The 21,318-nt window shown below is 49.8% G+C and overlaps 2 protein-coding genes across 10 annotated transcripts in view; one reads left to right on the top strand and one right to left on the bottom strand.

Annotated features, from left to right (window-relative positions):
- RRP8 (ribosomal RNA processing 8) overlaps positions 1-21,318 on the top strand; it is a 46,977-nt gene that overhangs the window by 20,820 nt on the left and 4,839 nt on the right. For 6 of the 9 annotated variants that reach the window (XR_011541585.1, XM_070626127.1, XM_070626126.1 and 3 more), the window contains one exon: positions 1,471-1,579. Coding sequence is in view for 6 of the 9 variants with exons in the window: in XM_070626127.1 (XP_070482228.1) it covers positions 1,471-1,579 (109 nt within the window). In the remaining 3 variants the exon portion in view is untranslated. Of the gene's footprint in view, positions 1-1,470; positions 2,670-18,441; positions 18,602-21,318 lie in introns of those variants that run through there. The other 3 variants (XR_011541586.1, XM_070626129.1, XM_070626124.1) reach the window with 2 other exon arrangements.
- The window catches only part of DNHD1 (dynein heavy chain domain 1), a 66,857-nt gene continuing 48,788 nt past the window's right edge, over positions 3,250-21,318 (bottom strand). Inside the window, exons 26-44 of the mRNA XM_070626119.1 lie at positions 19,407-21,012; positions 19,018-19,226; positions 18,610-18,814; positions 18,435-18,537; positions 14,795-14,944; positions 14,353-14,535; positions 13,785-14,216; positions 13,116-13,587; positions 8,874-9,176; positions 8,481-8,633; positions 8,126-8,304; positions 7,029-7,994; positions 6,676-6,862; positions 6,350-6,472; positions 6,068-6,269; positions 5,163-5,254; positions 4,856-5,005; positions 3,822-4,630; positions 3,250-3,637 (exon numbers count right to left, since the gene is read on the bottom strand). Of these exons, the coding sequence (XP_070482220.1) occupies positions 3,287-3,637; positions 3,822-4,630; positions 4,856-5,005; positions 5,163-5,254; positions 6,068-6,269; positions 6,350-6,472; positions 6,676-6,862; positions 7,029-7,994; positions 8,126-8,304; positions 8,481-8,633; positions 8,874-9,176; positions 13,116-13,587; positions 13,785-14,216; positions 14,353-14,535; positions 14,795-14,944; positions 18,435-18,537; positions 18,610-18,814; positions 19,018-19,226; positions 19,407-21,012 (6,875 nt within the window). The 3' untranslated portion in view covers positions 3,250-3,286. The remainder of the gene's footprint in view (positions 3,638-3,821; positions 4,631-4,855; positions 5,006-5,162; positions 5,255-6,067; positions 6,270-6,349; positions 6,473-6,675; positions 6,863-7,028; positions 7,995-8,125; positions 8,305-8,480; positions 8,634-8,873; positions 9,177-13,115; positions 13,588-13,784; positions 14,217-14,352; positions 14,536-14,794; positions 14,945-18,434; positions 18,538-18,609; positions 18,815-19,017; positions 19,227-19,406; positions 21,013-21,318) is intronic.

The following is a 21,318-nucleotide window of genomic DNA, read 5'->3' as shown; positions in this document are numbered from 1 at the left end:
GACCTTACCAGGGACATAGAAACTACAAAAAGGAACGAAATGGAAATTCTAGAACTGAAAGATATAAATAACTAAAAGGAAAATTTCAATATATGGACTCAACAACAAATTGGTAGTGGCAGAAACAAGAATCAGTGAACTTGAAGAGACAGTTTTGTAATACAAAGGACAGAGAAAAAGAGTGAAGAAAAACGAGAGCCTTGGGAACCTATGGGACAATATTAATTGGCCCAACATATATGTATGGAATCCTAGGAGGAAAGGAGAGAAAAAATGGGCAGAAAAACATGTGAAGATATAATAACCAAAATGTTCTCATATTCTTGAAAAACATGGACTTGGATTCAAGAATCTATGAATCCCAAGCAAGATAAATACCAAGAAACCCACACCTAGGAATACCATAATCAAATTGCAGAGAGCCAAAGAGAAAACGTTGAAAACACATAGAGATACATATACTGGAAACAAGCTGGAATTGTCTGGGTGTGGTTGGCTCAGTTCCATACCTGGGCATTCTGCCAACATTTGCTTCTAAAGCTGATGAATCTGTGGTCTTGTCTTTTTCAGCTGTCAGGTCCTGTGTCTCTCCCTGCCAATTTGGCCTCCTCTCCACAGCTCTGGTGCTGCAGACCCCAGTGGTTCTCTGCCTTATACTCCATCAAGCCTGAAGGGTCTCTACTCAGTATCCACACCATATAGGGGTCAAGAGACACCTCTTCCTGACCACTTCGTGCCACTCTGCCCTCTCAATGCTCTTGGGGCCACAGTGAGACCACTCTGCAAAGCAGTTCCCTCCTAAAGTCCCAATAGGGAAAAGGGCAAAAGCCTCTTCGCCCTCGGTACCTCAGTTTATCTACTGCTCTGTCCCAAAGTCCCAGATCAGGTTGATTGTGTCACATTCCTCCCTCTCTTGTCTCTACTCGTTCATCTACCCCTGTTTATCAGGACAGGACGGGACGTATTTCTCCCCTTTGTCATGTGTATTACTTCTTCCTTCCTTTCATTGTCTGGGACTTTAATTTCTTAATGAGATTTTAATTTATCTGGTAGACAGTTTCAATAGTGAAATTGTCAAATCTGGAACATTTTCACACGGTAGTCACTGTATTTGGGCTATGCTGTCATATGGTACTTATTTTATAATCTCTAACTGATTCAGTTTAATAACTTGGCTGGACATAATTCAAGAATGAATTTCAGTTAATTATTCCTGAATAAAGCTGAAATTTAAAAAGGAAGAAAAAGAAAATCCTAGATAAAAGAAACAAACAATGAATTTCGGTCTAGAGAATGGTATGGATTTGTAGGAAATATTCTGTACTAACCAATTTCAGATGGTTTTACAAGCATCTCACTATCGCTCCCTGCCCCACCTGGAGGATAAATAGTAATTATGGTGAACATAGACAGAGGGTCCATTTATCCAAAAGCACTTCTTTAATACTCTGCTAATCTCCTCTCCTGAAGAAACAGCCCTGCCCCAGGGTGACTGTGGAAAAGTTTCTGAGGAAAGTGGAAGCTGTTGCCTTTCTGCTCAGCCTTTTACTGAAGGACATCGGTTGCACCAGAGTCACTGGTAAGTAGGATGACTGTTTGTGAAGAGGTTGTGCACTGATGCTCAGTATACGGTTCCGTTTGCATTTCCTCCCACCCTGTAGCTTGTACAGAGCCAAGCAGCAAGGGAGGTGAGTTGTACCTGATAAGCTTCGGTGCTTGGGGGCAAGGAGAGGAGCCCATGTAGGCCTTTAGCTCTGCTATACTCTACCCCAAATTTTATCAGCAAGGTTTGCCCTGGAATAGCATGCAATCGCACGACTAATAATAACTGAACATGTCAAAGCAGGTCTTTGATTCCCTACCCCCAACCTGTCTCTCTCTCATATTTCCCATCTCAGGAAATGACACCATGATCCACTCAGTTACTCAACCCTAAAATCTAGGAGTCATCCTAGATTTGTCCTCTTCCCTCACTTCACATCTAATCCACTAGCAAGTCCTGCTGGCTTTACCTCCAGAATATTTGCTAAATCCGTCAGTTCTTCCTCTCTGCAGTTATGACCTTAGTCCAAACTCCATCATCTCTCACTCAAATTGCTTCAATAGCCACCAAACAAATCTTCCTCCTTGTTACTCTGGATTTTCTTCCACCCGTCCACCATAGAACAGCCAGGGTGATCTTTGAAAAATGCAAATTAGATCATGTCATCTCCGACTTACTACTCTCCAGTAGATTCCTCCTTATGCTTTTAAAAAAATACAGGCTCGTTATCACGAAAAGGCTCTGTGTGATCTATCCCTTTCTATACTTTCCCGTACTTTGGGCTCACTGCCCTTCACTCACTGTGTTCTAGCTACACGTTCTGTTCCTTAAACATCCCAAGGTTGTTCCTGCCTCAAGACCTTTATACCTACTGAGGGTTCTACCTCAAACACTCATCCTAGATACCTCTCTTGCCAATATTCAGCAAGCCTTCCTCTAGTACCTGCTCCCTTATAGTCGCTAACACATCAGCCTCCTTTATTTTCTTCGTAGCACTTAAAAATCATCACCTTAACTTATTTATATGTTGACTTTTTATCATCTCTCCCCCTGCATAAGAACAACCTCATCAGTGTCTGGAAGAGCACCTGCTTCAGAGGAGTGCTCAATAAATAATTGTATCTTATTTTGCTTTTGTTTTTTGTATGATTCAGGGAATCCATCATAGGGGAGGGGATGACAGGACAGGATTGGGGCATTCCCGATAATACCACTAAATTGCTTAAGAAAGCGTTTTGAGTTCTAATGGTCTCCCTTTAAAAATATCCCTTGTGTGGGGCCGGCCTGTGGCCGAGTTGTTAAGTTTGCGCACTCTGCTTCGGCAGCCCAGGGTTTCGCTGGTTCGGATCCCGGGTGTGGACATGGCACCACTCATCAAGCCATGCTGAGGCGGCATCCCACATTCCACAACTAAAAATACACTACTGTGTACTGGGGGGCTTTAGGAGAAAAAGGAAAAATAAAATAATAATAATAATAAAAAAAAATATCCCTTGTGGATTCAGTGCAAGTTCTGAGACCACAGTAGAGAGCTGGGCGAGGATTCAGGATCCTGTGTGTCAGCCGTCCCCAGATCTGCCTAACCCCTTGGATCCATGACTCACACCAGGCCCATCTCCACCTAGGGTACCCACATTCCCTCTCCCCAGAGAGAACGTGAATGTTGTCCCAGTGTACACACCCTACACTCCTAAATCTCAGAAATCTTTCATGAATCATTCCAACTTTATTTTGCTTGAGGGCTCAGGGCAGGGGTGGGCTGCACACATGGACTCTCCGCTGGACACAGGTGGCAGGGCTGAGCTTCGTGGGCAGGGGCAGGTGCATCAGGATATTCCTGCTGTGCAGCCTCGTGGTACCGAGGGGCCCTTCCATGTACACAGGACAGGAGTACACAGCCAAGCCCGCTGGGGGTGGCAGGTCATTGGTGCCCTGAGCTTGGGCGCTGATGCTGACCGGAGGCAGAGGGCTGGGGTGGCTGGAGGGACTGTCCTGCAAGGCTCCTGCTAGAGGGTCCCACTCGGCATTCCAGACCTGTAGCCCAATCAGCAGCAGTCCCATCTCTGGAACCGTGGGATTTGGATCATTCACCACCTGGGAGCACCAGAAGCTGGTCAGGCAAGGCTTGGAAGCTGGGGGATCTTGGTGGAGCGGGATCAGAGAAGCAGATGGGGTTACCGAGGGGCAAGAGCACCTAGAGGCAAGGTGGGGTAACTGCAAGGTGTTATCAGGGATTTGAGGCGGGGGGATTGGAAAGAAAGGGGCAGCAAGAAGATACCTGGAGGTGCAGAGGCTTGCTGTTCAGCTCCGTATGTTTATGGGGGAACTGAGTGGAGCTGGAGTCTTGGCAACCGGGGAAGTTTGAGCTGGGCACATACTGATTTCGGGAGACCATAGCAAAGACAGCCTCCCAGCGCAGTGACAGCAGCAGGCGGCGAGGGTGGCGAAAGGCTGATAGGTGAAAGATGCGCTCTGGTACTTCGGTGGCCACGCCCAGGTAGCGAACCAACAGCTGCCCGCGGCGCGACAGCTGTCGCAGCCAGTGCCAGGGCGGCTGCGGGCCGGCAGGCGCATGAGGTCGCCAAGGCGCGGGTAGGCGGCCAGTCCAGAGAGCATGGGCCACCGCGGCACAGCGCCGGGAGGCGCACGGGGGCGCGCCCTTCAGCTGCTGCAACAGGCAGTCAAGGTCGCTTTGCAGCGTGCCCACCAGCTGTTTCAGTTCCAGCACCTCGGTCTCCAGAAAGCCCTCCAGAGGCCGCCGGGCATTCAGCCTCGGCCCCACCCACTCCACGCCAGACCTGTCCTGGCGAGTGGTCTCTGTCAGCAGAGCCTGCAAGGACTCCAGCCTCCTCTCCGCTTGCACCAGGCGTTGCCGCAGCCGCCTCTCGGCGCGCCGGGAGCCTTCGCGAGCCGCAGGGACCCAAGCGGGTGAACTACGCTGCAACGCACTAAGGAGGGCGCGACTCCGGCGTCGCAAAAGCCAGGCCTGAGGGCCAGCACTCAGTCCGCAGATCTGGGGTTCGGGTGGTGTGGGCAGTAGGTGCATCTGGGCCTTGCAGTCTGCCATGGCATCCGGCTCACCTAGCTCTTGGAGGTGGAAGTAAGGGGTGAGAGACAAGGTGGATTCTCTCCACCCTAGACCCGAGGGAGTAGGCCTTCCTCTGACACTTTAAGCCATCACCCGATAACTGTGGAAATATTGCCCCTTCCTATACCTTTATTGGTACCACTGTTCACATTCCCATGAGGGTGGTATTACACTGAGCTGCCTCAGCCCCGCCCCCCCAACACAGATACCTGGCTGTAGTTTACCTGGGCTGGGTATCAGGGTGGCCAGCAGATACTGGGGGGTGTGTGGTTGGGTCCAGCTCCCACTGCTGGGGCTCAGGCAGGCTTGCGTGAGGCTAATCAGAGCCTCCCTGTCCTTGTCGTCTCCCACAGGACCCCCATAGAAAACTGAAGCTGAGGATGAGGTTAGAGCCCTCAGTTCCAGCCCTTCCAGTTTCCCCCAACTCCCAAACCAAAGTTGTGAATTATGTCCTGGTAGTACTCCCACCCCCACCCCTTTCCAGGCTCTCCTGGGGGCTGGTGGCTACATGGGGGACAGGAAGGGTCTCACCGGCCAGCTCCTGCATGGCAGCACCGGGGTTGCTGAGGCTGGCCCACAGCTGCTCTTGGATCTGAAGGACCTGGGTCAAGGTCACTTGACTCCTGGGGTAGGGGAGCAGGAAGTAGGGTTTGAAAACCATCTGTATGCTGAGTACTCTCACATCTCTCTCTCTCTCCAGCCCAAACTTCTCTCCTGAGCTCCAGATTCATGAGAGCTCAGTAATCATTGCCCCTTGGTACCTCAAATATAACTTACTTTCAACTCAAATCATCCTTTCCCCCATACCAGCCACCCAACTGCCCAAGGCAGAAGTCTGGGAGCCATGCTTGACTCCTCCTTCTTACCCCGTATTTACTCCTGTCCCTACTGTGGCTACCCTGCTCCCTACCACCTATACCCTGATGTTGTCCCTGGAGACTGCCAGAGCCTCCCAAGACTGTTCTGCTTGCCTCCAGCCCTGCCCTGTCTGGTCCAGCCCCCACACTGCAGCCAGACATCTCTCCAACAGACAAATAGGATCATGTTTCTTCTTCTACTTAAAACCCTTCAGGGGCTTCCCACTGTCCTCAACATAAAATCAGGCCCCTTGCCATGGTCTTAAAGTTTACCACAAGCCACATTTCTTCCCACTCAACCCCCAGCATGCCCACCTCAGCCACACTGAAGTCTTCTCCCTCTTGTTGAGCTTAGTTCCCTATGCTCAGAAAGGCCTCATCTCCACCTGGTCTGCCTCTGCTTTCAAGACTCAATTCAAAGTGAGATCCCAAAGTCACCTTGGAGAAGACATCCTTGACTTCCCCTTGCCCTCACACTTTGGAGCTTCCCAGAGATGAATCCCAGCATGTGGAAAATACTCAGTGTTTACTGAGTGACTGAGTGGCTGGCTGACTGAGCAGGATGGGTGGCTCCCTCACCAGCGCCCCCTGTGTGCCTGCAGCTTCATTCCATAGAGCTGCCGGTGTAGCAAGAGGCCATGCAGCAGGAGCAGAGGCAGCGCCCTGGTAGGGGGTTGCATGTAGAGTCCTTGCTGGGCTAGCTCCATGCTGTCAATCAAGATGTGGCTCAGCTCCAGGGACTGGTCCCAGAAAATAGGCATGGAGTGCTGAATCAGCACAGCTGGGGAGGAAGGAGAGTGCCAAGTCAGCACAGCACAGTTGCCCTCCCCACTCTGAGAGCCTATGGGGGAAACTCCTCACCTGGTAAGGAAGCAACAGCCTCTGCAGATACAATAAGCCAAAGACGGAAATCTCTGTGGACGGTGGCCACCTTCCTGCTTGCGAGTTGGTCTAAAAGCAGTCCTAACTCCAGGTCGGAGACCACTAGGGGTCAGACATGATCAAGATCAATCACTGGATAAAGGGTCAGACACAAGTCTAGGGATCAGACTTGAGGCTAGGGGGTCAGAGTCAGATACAAGGGCACAAGACTTGGAACTGGGAACCAGCCACAAGGCCTGAGAGTTCAAGCCCAGGCCCAAGTGTAGGATAGGGTCCTAGAAGCCTTCTCTAGGCAGCAAACCCACCCTTGGCGCCATCCAATAGCCCCAGCAAGGGCTGTAGCAGCTCTTTCGGCCAGTGACGCAGCAGATGACAGTTCTCCAGCACCAGCCAGTGTCCTTTGTGCATAGCCTGGTGGAGAGTGCTGACCACAACTGAGACTGGGTCCCAGGCTTCAGAGCCCAGGGCTATCACCTCCAGATGCCTCTGCCCCTGGAGACCAACAGAGAGATGGCGGAGTAACTCAAAGTGATCCTAGGGTGACCCAAGGGACCCAGAGTAATGCATCAAATGACCCAAAAAGTCCCTGAGTAACCCAGAAAGATCTAGGAGAATGCTGGGAGGGGGTCCCCATATCCCCAAGAGGCTAGGCTCAAACCTGCTCATGCTCGGCAGCCAGTTTCTGGATGACAGTCAGGGGATGCAGGGTGGCTGTGAGGTGGCCAGGTGGTGGCAACAATATCAGCATGGGCTGAGTAGCCTGACTGCGTTCAAAGGGTATGGTGCAGGCACCCAGGTTTTCATCCAGGGGCCGGCCTAGGAGGCTTGTGGTGACGTCTGCCAGTGCACCTGCTAGGCACTCAGGTCGCAGCACACGCCACAGGATCAGCTTCTGGAGGAGGCTAAGTGCATCAGGCCCAGGCCCAGGTGCAGGACCTAGCACTGTGGATGACAGTGACAGGTAAGCCTGCCAAACATTGGAGTGGCCTGCCAGGGATGCACGCAGCCCAGCAAATGGGGGCAGCAGCTCTAACATCCCACATTCATGCCAGGCCCTCAGCCCTAGCCAGGCTGGTCGAGCTACACCTGGGCCTGGCTTGCTATAGCCTGTGCTGGGAGAGGCTGCCAGTCCAGGCCAAAGTGCCAGCCTCTCCAGCAAGGGTGCCTTCCTTGCCACTTGCAGCAGAGCCAAAGCACCCAAGGCACCCACCAAGGGTAATTGGGTCAGGCCCAGTGTAGCCACAGTGCTGTCCAGGAATTGGCGGGTTAGCTGTGTTCTCAGCTGCAGCAGATGGCTGGGCAGGTCCTCCCTCTGATGAGTCTCTCGCTGCTTCATGCTGTTCAGAGCCTGCTTGGTGGCTGCCAGCCAATTCTCTGGGCTTGTACGGAAAAGTGGCAGCAGGTTCTGCAGTGCGCTAAGGGCCTTTATAATGGCCATTCCATGCCAGACCACGCGCCGATAGGGTGCCCACAATGCCACCTCCCGCAGCTTGAGGTCTTCTAGCTCCTCGCGATGGACACGCAGCTGACATAACTCTGCCTGGGCTCTCACCATGTCCCGCAGGAACTTGACTGGTTTCTGATGCTTTGGGTTCTGGAGCAGCAGCATCAGCAGCAGCCTCTCCTGCACACAGTCACTTGTTGCATTGATCTAGCCCATTCCCACACAGTCCCCAATCATCTACGCGTATCTCCATCCCCACTCCTGGGCCCCTCCCAAGCTCATCCCAACCCATAGACTGGGCCCCTAAGCACCTCAGCAGCCTCTACAGCTTCGCAGGTATCCAGGGCTCTGATCTTTAGGTCCTGCCAGTGGCTCTCGAGCTCGGGACGCTCTATGCGCAGAATTTCATGCAGCATCTCTTCTTCTAGGAGTTCCATATTCAGGCCCAGATCCAGCACATTCAGCCCCTTCAGCAGTTCACAGCCTAGCACTTGGGGTCACATGGGAGACACTTAACTCCTTCCCCTTGGAAGAGCCAGGGGGTGAGGTGTGCAGGGAGTATGGCTGCCTACTATAGTCCTGAGCCTGCTGTGAGCCAGACTGAGTGAAGCGGGGGGCCTAGTGTGTTCACAAAGTTGTGCTGGCAACTTACCCACTAGGCCTCACCTTTTTCCAAGGCACTGAGGGGCAGGGTAGTGCTCAGATAGAGACAGAAGCCAGGCTGCACCTGGGGTGGACTCAGCTGTTCCCGCTGCAGTAGCCATTGCAGTTCCTGGCACCCTAGGCCCAGCTCCATGTTGGTCAACAGCACAGGCAGGCCTGTGGGGGGGAGGCAAGGACACCCTACCCACCATGCCAGCATCTATCCCACCATACACAAAATCTGGCTCCAACCAGCTACCCCCTGGCTGATAGGAGGGCTTCTTCAGGGCCCTTCCACAGAGTTAGTGCCCAGAGTGAAGGTGGGAGCTGAGGTCAGACTGGGGTGTGAGAGGCCTATGGAGCCACAGCACGGGGGAGGACAGAAGAGGGACATGGTGGGCGGGGACTAGTTCTCACCACTGGCAGCTGCCTGGCAGAGCTGAGGACCTAGCTCTGGGTCGGCACCTGAGAGCACACTAAGGTAGGGGAGCGATGAAGGCTGAGCCTCAGAGGCTGGGCTTGACTCCTGCCTGTCCATCTCCTCCTCCTTCTCCTCTTGCTCTTCTTCCTTTTCCTCCTGCTTCTCCTCATTTTTCCTTTCTTCTCCCTTCTGCTCGTTTGTCTTCTCCTCAATCTTAGCAGTCTCTTCACTATCATCATCATCTTCTTCCGTGTCCTCCTGTTTACACTCTTTTTCTCGATTTCTCATGAAGCCCTTCCCTGTGGCAGAAAGATGCAGAGGAGCTCTTCTCAAGGGAGGAATCAGGCTGCAAGGGAGCACTGTTCACCCAAGGGCTCCATCTCATGAAGGAAGGTCTGCAGGAAGACACCTTAGGAAAGTTGCTTAAGCTGTCTATGACTCAAGGTCCTTATCTGCAGTATGGGGTTGATATTAGCAAGTACCTCATAGAGTTATTGTGACGGTGACAGCACTCAGCTGGCACCTACTAAGCACTCCATAAATGTTAGCTATCATTATTATTACTCTAAAATTCTAGGCAGGGTTCCTAGTCATCCCTGAAACCAGCTCCAGTACTGCCTTTCTGTAGGTTGGTTAGAAGAGTCTGTGCATTTCCCTCTTTTATCTAAGCTCACTCTGTCACTAACAACTAAAAGAGTCATCACTAATATAGAAATTGGTGCCTGGAAGTAGGGACTTGTAAGTGAAAGGCCATAAACTGTGGAATTAGCCAAGTCACGGCTGGTGTGGTCGACACAGATGGTTGGCTAACCAACAGCCATCCCCAATCTCCTTCTCCTTTGCCTCCTCTACTGCAAGAGGTGAAAAATATAAAAAGATACTTTTTTTCTAAGCATTAAGAAATTTAAGAATTTTTTAAAGTATTAAGCATTTAAGAAGTGGGCAAGTGGAGGCTGCCAGGTCCACAGATTGGTGTATTCACTTCCTACTGCTTAACAAAGCACCAGAAACTTAGCAGTTTAGAGCAACACCCATTTATTATCTTGCATGTGAGTAGGTCAGAAGCCTGCACAGCATGACTGGATGCTCTACTCAGGGTTACACTGAGCTAAAATCAAGGCCTCAGCTGGGCTCCAGCTGACTTGGGTCCTCTTTCAGGCTTACTGGGTTTTGACAGAATTTATTTCCTTCTCACACTTTCCCGGAGCCCACTCCATCTTCCAGCCAGCAACGGTTCATTGAACCCTTCTTGTGTTTCAAATCTGACTCCCTCTTCTTTCTTGTTTCTTCTTTGAAGGGTACACGTGATTACATTGGGCCCACCCAGATAATCCAGGATAATCTCTCTTAAAGTCAACTGATTAGTAAGCTTAATTACATCTGCAAAGTCTCTCTTGCCATGTAACATTTCATAACTATGGGAGTAACAGCAGAGGTCAAAGGTTGCGGGGGCCAAAATTCTGCCTACCACATTTGGCTATTCAGACTTCTGGAAGAGCTTTTGTTTTCCTGACAAAAGAGACAGAAATGGCCAGCAGCAACTCCAACATGATGCTTGGAGGGATAGCAGCCAATTTGATTACAAACTGCCACAAATACGGTAGCTTAAAACAACAGACTCCTTTGTTGCCTCCTCCAGCTTCTGGTGATTCCAGGAGTTCCTTGGCTTGCAGCTACATAACTCCCAGATCTGTCTCCATCTTCACATGGCCTTCCCTCTGTCACTTATCATAAATGGATTTAGATCCACTTGGATTTAGGGCCACCCAGATAATCTAGGGTGATCTTATTTGAAGGTCCTTAACTTAGTGACATCTGCAAAGACTCTTTTACCAAATAAGGTCACATTCATAGGTTCCAGGGATTAGGAGGTGGATATATCCTTTGGGGAGCCACCATTTAACCCACTACAATATGATAAGCCAATATGCTAAGGATCGTAGAACAGAATGATAGAAGAATCTGGATGCTTGAAGGTGACAATGAAGCCCTTACCTGCTTAGTACGTCTTACAATGTGAGATAAATAAATGCCGATTTGTTTAAGCCATAAGTTGGGTTTTTGTTACTGTTAGTGAGAGCATTCCTAACTGATACAGTGAGCTAGAGGAGCAATGAGGATTTGTCTTTTTTCCCTACTGCGAAGGTGGCCAGGCTCTGTGGTGGGTAAAAAGTTGGCTTATCTCATGGGACTTGGCCCACGTGCTCACTGAGCTTTAGTGGATTTAGTAGAAGATACTGGAGCATGCTGGCTACTTCTCTATTTAGATGAGACAAACAATCTCCAGAAAAAACTTTAAGGGAATTCCTTTCAGCTCATATCAAGCAATTTCAGACCACAAATGATCAGATACTCATGCACTTTGATAATCTGTAAAAACAATTTCCTACCTCATGTTGCATGGAATAGGAAATTACAGGCTATTGGAGGAGCATGGAAAATCGGAGAAGCCTAATTCTCCAAGTCCATTCCACATACTTCTCTCTATGCATCTCTCCTCGACAAAGGTGATGGTCTCACTCCCTGCTTTTGATCTGGATACAGCCCAAAGTAAAAGGGGCTACATTCCATGGCTGATTAGCCTAAGCTCACCACTCTGACTATGTTCTTACTACAACTCAGAGGAGAAGGCTGAAGTTTAGATGGATGACAATTACACTAGGGCTTAGCGGAATTGGTGGAGCCCTCAGAACCAATGTTAAGTGATAAAAGCTGAAAGGTAGGGTTTAAATTAAGAATGAGAATGTACCTAGATTTCTGGCATTGGTTAATAGCTAACAGAGTCCTTACAAATGAAATCTGCAGGAAAAAGATGGGAGATTTTAGGGGATTAGTCAAAAAATCCCACATCTGTTAACAAGTGGTCTGTATTTGCTTAATTTTAAGGCAAATCCTAAGCCCCCAGACCCATTCCAATAGAAAGTGGACATATTAGTCAAAAAAGCTACAAACAGGGGATTCTTGCCCAGCTTTCCTTTTACAGACCGCCCAGGGAACAGCAGGCAAGGAAAATTATACTATTCATAGGAACCCAGGGCAGCCGAACTAGCTGTCCAAGAACTCACTCGATAGCTGGTGAAATGATGCTAATCATTTGCCTTACTATCTCTGTCTGGCATTATACGGTACAGATACACAGTGTTTCTTACCCTTTCCCAGTTTCTAAACAGGCAGTTTACTGTAGTTATCGTGATTTGATTTTGCTTCACTTTGCTATCAGGTGTATTGGTATGGTGAGATTTAGCAGGTACTCTATCATAAGTTACAGAATCACAAAGAGCCACATCCAGATCTGATCAAGAGCAATGAACATCATTCAGAGTTCCTGGACTCAGAATGGATGCAGCAGCTAGATGTTTCTTCAGGGTGTCTTTATTAGAGAAGGGGGAATTCACTTTTAGTTACACACGTGGCAGTTGTATAATGGGCATATTTGTAATAGTGGATAGGCACAATAGAAAGTTGTGCTGGACAGCCGAGGGATGGACTATAATAACAATAGCAGTAATATATTACTAGTAATAATGACTAACATTTTTAAGAACTTATTATATTAGGCAGTGTATGAACTCCTTTTACATGAATTATCTTATTTAATACAACACATTATGAGATGGGTATAATTAAGACCCTCATTTTATTGGTAAATAAACTTAGGCTTAGAGAGATTAAGTACCTTGCCTTAGGTTACACAGGTTGCAAAGGATAGATAGTTGGCCCAGACAGTGTGATTATAGAGCCCATGTTACAGACCATTTTATTATACATCTTCCATTGTAGATATCTATTATACTCACCAATGCAACCCCCAACCTCTTCTTCTGGGAAATAGACACCCTTGCTTCCCTCCTCTAGGAAATGCTCCTTCTGACACTCCACCCAGATGGGTCCCTGATTCAAACAGAGCCAACAGTAATATTTCCCCAGAATTCCTATTTATGGCATAAATTTGGGTAGTAAAACTCTGAATTGTAGGTCAAGTTTCCAATAGTGCTGAGCAGACCAGGGAAATGGAAGATCGTGGACTGGCCAGCCATATAGATTCAGAATCATTGCAATATGGGCCAAAAAATGTAAATGTGACCTAACTTATTAACATCATGAGGCTGGTGAAACCTGGGATACCCTGGCCACAAAAATTTAGTGTCTTCAGTATGAAAGGGAAGATCACAAGTGGCTGACAGTATTGGGCAGTTCAGACACCTGAGAAACACTGTGTTTATTATTCCTGGCTTTACCTCTTCCCTCAGCAGGACCTGGGGTCAAGCATCCGGTCTCTTCTAGAGGCAGTGGGTTCAGCCAGATGAGGGCCTGGTTGCTGGGGTCAAGCAGCAGAGGCCAACGGCAACTGAAGTAGTGGGTGCGACTCCGCAGAAGCAGGCCTGCCAGGCGGGCTGACTTTGCCTGGGGCTTCAGGTCTCGGTCCCACTGGAACTGTTCAGATTCAGAGCTCAGTAAGGACAGAAGGCTGAAGGGAGCACTTGTGGAGAGCAGGGGCTTCTTCAGCGGCATGGTGACAGATTTCTGCTTCTGCTTCAGTGCCTGTGCCACATCATCTGGGCCCAGGGTCTCCTGAAAGCCCCTACACAGAGCCAGCCACTTGTCCAGTAGCTCCTGGCGCCGGAGTGGTGGGAAGGGACCCAGGTAGATGATGGCAGCTGAACATAGGAGGGCATCTCCGAACACAGTCATGCAGTGCCCCTTCAACTTCTGGTGTGGAAGGGAAGATCAGAGGGTGTGTAGGCCAGTGAGGAGGGTATAGGCAGAGGGTCTGGCAGAGAGGGAGCAAGGCGGGGTAAGGAGGGCAGAATGGGACAGAAGGCAGTGAGGGCACAGGGAAGAGCAGAGGAGTGGGGGCAGTGGTGCAGAAACGAACTTTGGAGGGAGCTCTGGGAGAACCCGGTTACCTGGAGCTCTGTAGTCCAGGACTGCATGGGTGTGAGTAGTGCAGACTTTATGGGCCATTCGTGATATTGGCCACACTGAACCTCACTGAGACTCTTGACCACACAGCTGTGGAAAGCCTGGGCATCTTGCAGCTTCTTGTTCAGGGCCAAATTGTGCTCTAGGATCTCCTGGGCCTGAAACTGGTAATGGCCCAGGTGGGCCTGCTCCCGAGCCAGTGTCGCCTCTACCTGCCGCAGCAGCAGACCTGTGGGCAGTCCTCGGTGCTGTGCTAGCCCATAACGCAGAACGGCCCAGAGCCAGGCTGCCAGGCTTGCTGCAGGTATGCTTACTGCCTGCAAGGCTGCATTGCTCATACCTGGAGCCCTTAGAGCTAGGTTTAACTTTATTAGCTCTGAGTCTGTCATCTTCTCCTTGGGGAAGAACACCAGCTCCTAGAAGAGTGTGTATTCAGAGCAGAGGGTGGGGGGAAGGACACAGATGAGCTGAGCCTTGACCCCATAGCCTAGCCCTGCCAAGTCTCCCTCCATGCCTCCCCTCTCCTCCTCCACTGTGCACTACACTCCCTACCTGATAAAAATCCTCAGTGCATAACAGCTGCTTGGCACTGGCCCAGCCTGTTTCCCGGTGGAACAGGTCACACAGAGCATCAGTCACCTGGACCACAGATTCTGGTGGTGCTCGATAGCTTCGTATCTCCTCAAAGTCAGCCACCTGCAGCTGGCTCAGGGGCCCCAGAAATGCCTTGCTCATCTAAAGCAGAGAGATGCATTCTTGAATTGAGCTCCTGAAATGTCCTCTTTCTTCAAGGTGTTGCCAGGAGGGATTGTCTCCTCCTAGGAGTCCCCATGAGGGACCACTCCTCAAGCCATCCTACTACCTTTGCCCCGTCCCCCAGGAGACTCCATGACAAGTCACCCTCCATGACAAGTCCTCTACTCTGGGCATCCTATGAGGGCTTGTCCCCCTCCAAGAGAGGAGCAGTACAGGGAAGCAGGCAGGGAGAGCCCACCTGCTCCAAGAAAGCTTCGTGCTGAGTCCGCAGGGCATCCTGCTGCTTGATCAGGTTCTCAATGAGGTTCTCCTGCTGCCGACACTCTGCTAGCTGCCGCTTGTACAGGAGCTTGCCTTGATCTAGCTGCTGATGCAATGTGCTGAGGGTCTGTGAACAGAGATTCAGGCTCTGCAGCTCCAGATCCTGGGCCACATGGGAAGGCCCCAAGGGAAGACCTCATGGGTGTGGGACTCCAGCATACTCCTCACTTGATAGTCAGGGTGACCATGTTGTACTCCAAATAGGCCACAGACACAGACTGAGCTCTGGAACTGTCACTTACCGGTCTGTGAGTTATACATCTACTAATGCAGCCCTGAGTGGTGGTTGCTTATCCTGACCTGCCCGACAGGCCCAGGCAATCTGAATCCAAAGCCTACGTGCTGAACCATTATGCTGCACTCCTTCTCTTCCCTGGCCCATTAGCAGCAGTTGGTACAGAAGACAGTTCCCTCCCTTGACTTTCATGACAGCGTGTTCTCCTTTGGCTTTCTCCAACTTCTCTGGCTGCTCTTTCTCAATCTCTTCCTCTGCTATCCCTTAAATATTCCTCAGCAGTTTTTATAGGTTCCCCTTTTCTTCTCATTCTAGACTTCTAGGCACCCTCTCTAATCTCATGGCTTTGATTACCATTTATATTCTAACAACTCCCAAATCCCACTCTCCAGCCAGATTCTCTCCCAAGCCCGACACCCACATATCCATTTTCTTAGTGGGAATCTCTTCGACGTCTCACATGCCCTCAGACTTGACATGTCCAAAAATAAAGATATTGGCTATGCCTCCTTGAATCTCTCGCAATCATACTCATCTCCTCAGTGGTCTTTTTCTCAGAGAACTGTGGCAAAATACACCCAAGTCTCCCAAGGAAGAAATCTAATTGTTACCCTGACTCCATCTCTTCTATTCCCCAAACCCAACCCACCTTCAAGGCCTTTCAATTCTCCCTCCTAAGTGTCTTTCCTCTCTACCCCTACCCCACACGCATCACTCATGCCTGTACTCTCCCTCCTGACCTTCTGCACTGGCTTCCTAACTGGGGTCTTGGCTTCTATGCTTACTCTCCCTCTTCTAGTTCATTCTCCATGCTGAAGCCTGATTGGTTTTTTAAAAACCAAATATCATCATCATGTCCCTTTACACCTGCTGCTCTTTCATTTTGCTTGCAATGCCTCCCTGACCAAGAGGCCTCTACTCATCTTTCCAACCTCATCTCTTTTTCCTTTCCCAGCACTCTACTCTCCAGCCATTCCTGACTTTCAGTTCCTTCAATGTGGCACACATTCTCTTGCCTCTGGGCCTTTGCACATGCTGTTACTTCGGCCTGTCATATTCTTCCTCCCCATACCCTTTTATGCCAAATCTTATCTAACCCTCAGGTAACAACTTTGATGTACTTCATTCATTTACATATTTAAGGAATGCTTCTGAGTACCTACCATGTTCTGCATATGGCTCTGTGCCACATACTGTGGCACGATGCTTTCTCTGGAATGTCTTTGATACTTCAGAGCACCCTGGAGTTTCCCTGTCCATTACATCACACTGTTTTGTAATTGCCTGGATGAGTCTATACTGTCCAGTACGCTAGGACCCATGAAAGCAAGGACAGTCCCTTATCTTTCTTATTAGGAGGCAATCTAACCTAATAGGAGCTAACATTTATTAAGCTCTTACTATGTGCCAGCACTTTTAAATGCTTTACATGGAAGATCTCATTTAATCCTCATCCTAACCTAACCTCTCTGGATCTGTTTTCTCATCTGTAAAGTGGGAAAAAGGACAGCCACTTCAGAAAGTTGTGGCAAGGATTCTATCTATCGATCGAGATGTAAACATAGATGTAGACACAAACATAGACATGAACAGTAATGAGTGCCTGGACAAAAAAATGTGGAGTTCAATTAATTTTTGTTGAGTACAGTAATGAATAAATGAATCAATTGAATTTTAGAGAGAGAAGAGATGGAGGGATCCAGAATGACTCCTGGGATTTGGCTTAAATGACTAAGTGGATGGTGGTGCCACTTCCTGGGGTGGGGAACATTGAAAGAAGTATACACTATTATGGCTGTTGAGTGAACGACCAAGCGATCTGACACTGAATGCCTCTGGGTCTATGGACACCTCTTATCCAGATTTTGGGCTTCTTATGTTGTGCTCTGATATAACTGAACCAGGGACCAAGAGAACAGTAGCCCCTCTAAACCAGATCAACAATTCCTGGTCTTAATCAAGGTAGGGCCCAAGACAAGAAACTGGAATATGGCAAACATGGGAGAGGGGCCTCCTGTCCCTCTATGAACATTTTTTTTTGCATCTTAACTGAGTATTGAGGTTTAATCTAAGCTAGTGATCCTTGGTGATGGATGGTAGGAGGGCACAGATACCATGCAAACTCCAGGCAGGCCATTTACACAGAACAGAATGAAAACCATGTATGTGGATACACATAAGCCATGCCCCTGGAGTTTGCAACACTGGGTGACAGCCCCAAGGGCACTCATCAAAACAGGCAGGCTGGACATTAGGAACTATAAGGCCTGAAAGCCCAGTAGAAAGTAAGTCAGATTATCTGCTTGTGAGTTGATCACTAGTTCAATTCTCTGTAGTTATTTATCCCTGAACCTTCATCAAAGTCTTGTGTAACAGAAAGAAAAAAATGCTATTTCAGAATTCCTCTTATTAAAAACAAAAGAAAAAAATTTCTCTTTATTTTGGGAAAACACCCTTAACTGAGAGTATTTGGCTATAAAAGGTGTGATGACCCCACTCCCACCAGTTTTAGTCAGATACGAGAGCTTTATTTATTCAAAGAAGAAAATTGCTCTGTTTAAGAAAGCAACAGGATTTAGGGTTTGGACTAGAAAAAAACCCTCTTATTACATTAGAATTGTATTTTGGGAGCTCGAAATGAGAAGTATGGTAGCTCAATAATATTGTGGAGCAGATACTGGGGAGATGGGAAAGAAGTTGGTCACTGAGAAATGCTCTGTAGAGGATGGTGACTGAGGAGATTCAGGACACTGATGTCTAGAATACCATTTAAATCTATTTCTGGTTCTGTTCTAGAATGTAAATTGCCCCTACTGGCATCATCCATCCACATTTCCCCACTGTACACAACAGCCTTGTATATTGAGTGCTTTGCTGGAAGGAAGAGGTCAGGGACAAAATGTTACGGGAAAACAGGATAGCAACAAGAGGTGTGCCAATTAGCAGTGATAGAGAATTCAGGAGAAGAGGATAAGAGGGGGAGGTGACTGTGAGAATGTAATCCCTGCCCTGTCACCAGAGAAAATCTATAGAGATCTTGGGGAGCATACTGAAATTCTCAGTCAAGGAACTAGGGACAACCAGAAGCAGACACTTGGGTTTCATGTGTTCAGAAGAACCAGCCTAGTCTCAGCTGTGCCACGGAGAACTTTGAGCCTGAGCTCTAAAGGAGGAGGCAGTGGGGATTAGAGAGATCCCCTGGGGAAAGGGTGACTCTTGGGATACAAGAACTAAGGTTTGGTCTGGTTGGTTCCTCCCAAGTCCTCTTTTGGGCTCCTGCTTTGACCCTACTGTGCATGCCTCATAATCTTCTCCCTCTTACCCTGCAGGAGGCTTTCAGCTGCTGTTCCAAGTTGAAGACCAGGTTGGCATGGGCATCATGTTTCTCAATTATCATTCTCAGATTTCCCAGGACATTCTGTATCCTGGAGATACAATGTTCCAGTGAGTGGATCCACGGGAGTAGGAGGTACAGTGCAGGGAATGGGGACACTCACCGCTGGGCCTTGTTCTTTATTTTCAGGGTCATCTGTTGCTGCAGCAGCACAAAGGTGTCTAGGAAGTCTAGGAAGGTCTTGGGTGTGACGAGTGGCAATTCAGGGCACAGGTGCCCATGATAGCTGGCAGCCGAAAGGTGGATGAGTGCCATGGCTTTGGCCACACTGGGAATTGAGGTCTGGAGGTCTGGGCACTTCAAGGAGTCTGCAATGAGCATGACTTTAGCCTGGACTTGTGAGCTTGTAAGGGAACAGAAAGGGAAAGGGACCCTCTCCTGGCTCACAAGGAGGACAGAAAAGGGGAAGGGGCCCACTAGGTTCTAGAGAGAGAGAGAGACACTGACCTAAGTAATAATCCTCATGAAAAACCTGGTTGAGACGAGTCGGGGGACAGGTAAAAGGGCTCACCATCATCAAGTGGTAGGCTCTGAACACCCTCCAGGTGATGCTGCACCACACTGACCAGGGAATCTTGGTCCCAGGGTTCATAGCGGTCAATGCTAGCGATGGCCAGTTGAAGGAGCCTCAGGAAAAGGGTGGAGGGCAGCTGTTTGTGGGCCTGGTCATCTCCGATCAGGAAGAACATGTGCAGGTGGCTGCATACTTGCTGGTAGAACCTGTGGGCCAGGGGCTTAGATCCTGCCCTCCCCTTTTCCCTGTTGGCCCATCCAGGCCCTGGTCCCAACCCTGACTCCTAGCCCTGATCTTCTGAGCCCTCATGGCAACCCCTAGATTTCTTTTGGCCAGGATGGAGCAACAGCAGAGCAGCCCCTGGTATATGGGGTTCTTGGCCTCACCTCTGCAACAGCATTTCCTTCTTGATGTTCTGCTTGACGCTAAGGTTCTCCCTGGGGAGATGTTCTTCAATATTGTCCAGATCTGCCTCTGTGTACTGGTCAGGGAAACTGCCTGAGGTTGCCAGGGCTAGCAGACGATGAAGGGTAGTAAGATCGACACCTTTGGGCACGAGCAGTGCCACTGGCTGGCCTAACACGCCAGCATGCCAGCTGGCATCCCATAGACACTGGAGAATGGCCTCCTCTGACGCAGATGGCAGATGGAAGAGGTGGGCCTGAGAAATGCTAGCTGCCAGAGTGATGGCAGTATGGCGCCCAGTACTCAGAGCCCCTGAGAGCAGTAGGCCATGCTGCCGGGGCCTGGCCAGCACCCGGACCAGGCGGGCCACATGCTGGGCCATGGAGTGGCACTGGGCAAGGTGGGGGCTCAGCTTCAGCTGAGCAGCTGAGGTGGCCAGCTGCTTCTCCAGGCTCTCCCACTGCCGTTCCAAGTACAAGTTGGGGCTCTCCAAGTTGGACCCTAGTATTAGCTCCTGACTGAAGACCAGGTCTGAGGGCTTTTCCTGGGGATGGAGTAGTAGCACTGGTAGCAACAGGGGTGAGACCAGGTCTACCTGAGGTGTCTTCTGCCACCAACTCCTGGATGTCTTTAGCTGGAGTTTATAGCTGCGGGCCCTTGTACCTCCCTCCTGGCTTATCTTCTGACCCATGTTTTCTCTGGTCTCCTCCTTGGCTGGTGCTATGGATGGTGCTAGACTTGAATCACTGTAGCACGAGCCTATGGTGACCCGAAGGCCATGAGGGTCCTCCTCCTCTTCTGTCTCACTGCCACTGTTGCTGAAGTCCTCCCACTGGGCCAACTCCCCTTCAGATTCCACTTCAGGCACCCTCTCCTCTTCTTCCTCCTCCCCCTCATAGCCCTTGCCCAGGCTCTGGGACACCGGCCCACAGCAGAAGACACTCTGAGCTACTTCTAGGAGCAGCTTGGCACAGTAGGAACGTTCCCTAGGGCTGTCCAGCCGGTCACAAAAGGTTCTCTGTGCCTCATGCAACCAAAGACGCACCATGTTGCGCGTGGCCATCATAATTGTAAGGCGAGTGCCATGCAAGGCTGACACCTGGCGCAAGTGCTCGTGGTGGTTGGCACAGTCGAAAAAACCTCGGGAGCCCACTCTCGTTGGCAGCAGCTGAAGGCTGCCCAGTAGTTGACTGACAGAATGCAGGGAGAAGCGGTAGTGTGGGCGGAGAGGTGAAGGCATAAAGCAGTTGCCTACAACGTCCCAGGCCTCCACTGAGGCCTGGACCAGGGCTCTTGCTAGAACCCCTTCTCGCTCCACAGAGGGGAAGCGCTCAAGCCAGGCCTGGATGCTAGGTGTGTGCCTGCTCAGCAGCATGGCTGGGGTCATGCTGCCCAGGGCCAGCACTGTGAAGAGTCGAAAAAGGCGTGGGCACAGTGGGAGCTCACAGAAGCCTGGCACTGTGGCAGTGGCAAGGAAGTTGACTACAGGCTGCAGCGTCTGCAGTTCCAAGGTGCGGTGGGCATACACGGTGCCATTTATGGCCTGGCGCAGAGTCTCCAACACTGGCTGACAGGTCTTCTCTGGGTCTGTGGGACATGAAGTATAACAGTGAGGACGTGCCTGAGTCCACATGACAGCATCATCCTGTTCCTCCTATGCCTGCCTCGCTGCGTCTGCTTCAGGCATACACAGGGTTCTAAAGGAATTTTGTACATCTGATGTGCTGGGACTTGGTCATGTCTGAGTAAGTTCTTCTCTCTCCCCCACACTCTGCCTAAAACTGAGTAATTTCTTCTCTCTTACGGCCCAAAACCTACCTCTACAACCAATTATTCATTAACTGAGGATTAATGAATGGAACGTTTGGAAGCTAAGATGGATGGAAACCTGAT

The sequence above is a fragment of the Equus przewalskii genome, chromosome 6, assembly GCF_037783145.1.
Source record: "Equus przewalskii isolate Varuska chromosome 6, EquPr2, whole genome shotgun sequence".
Lineage (NCBI taxonomy): Eukaryota > Metazoa > Chordata > Mammalia > Perissodactyla > Equidae > Equus > Equus przewalskii.
The sequence above is the reverse complement of the archived record's forward strand: the minus strand, read 5'-3'. Positions and strand labels throughout refer to the sequence as shown.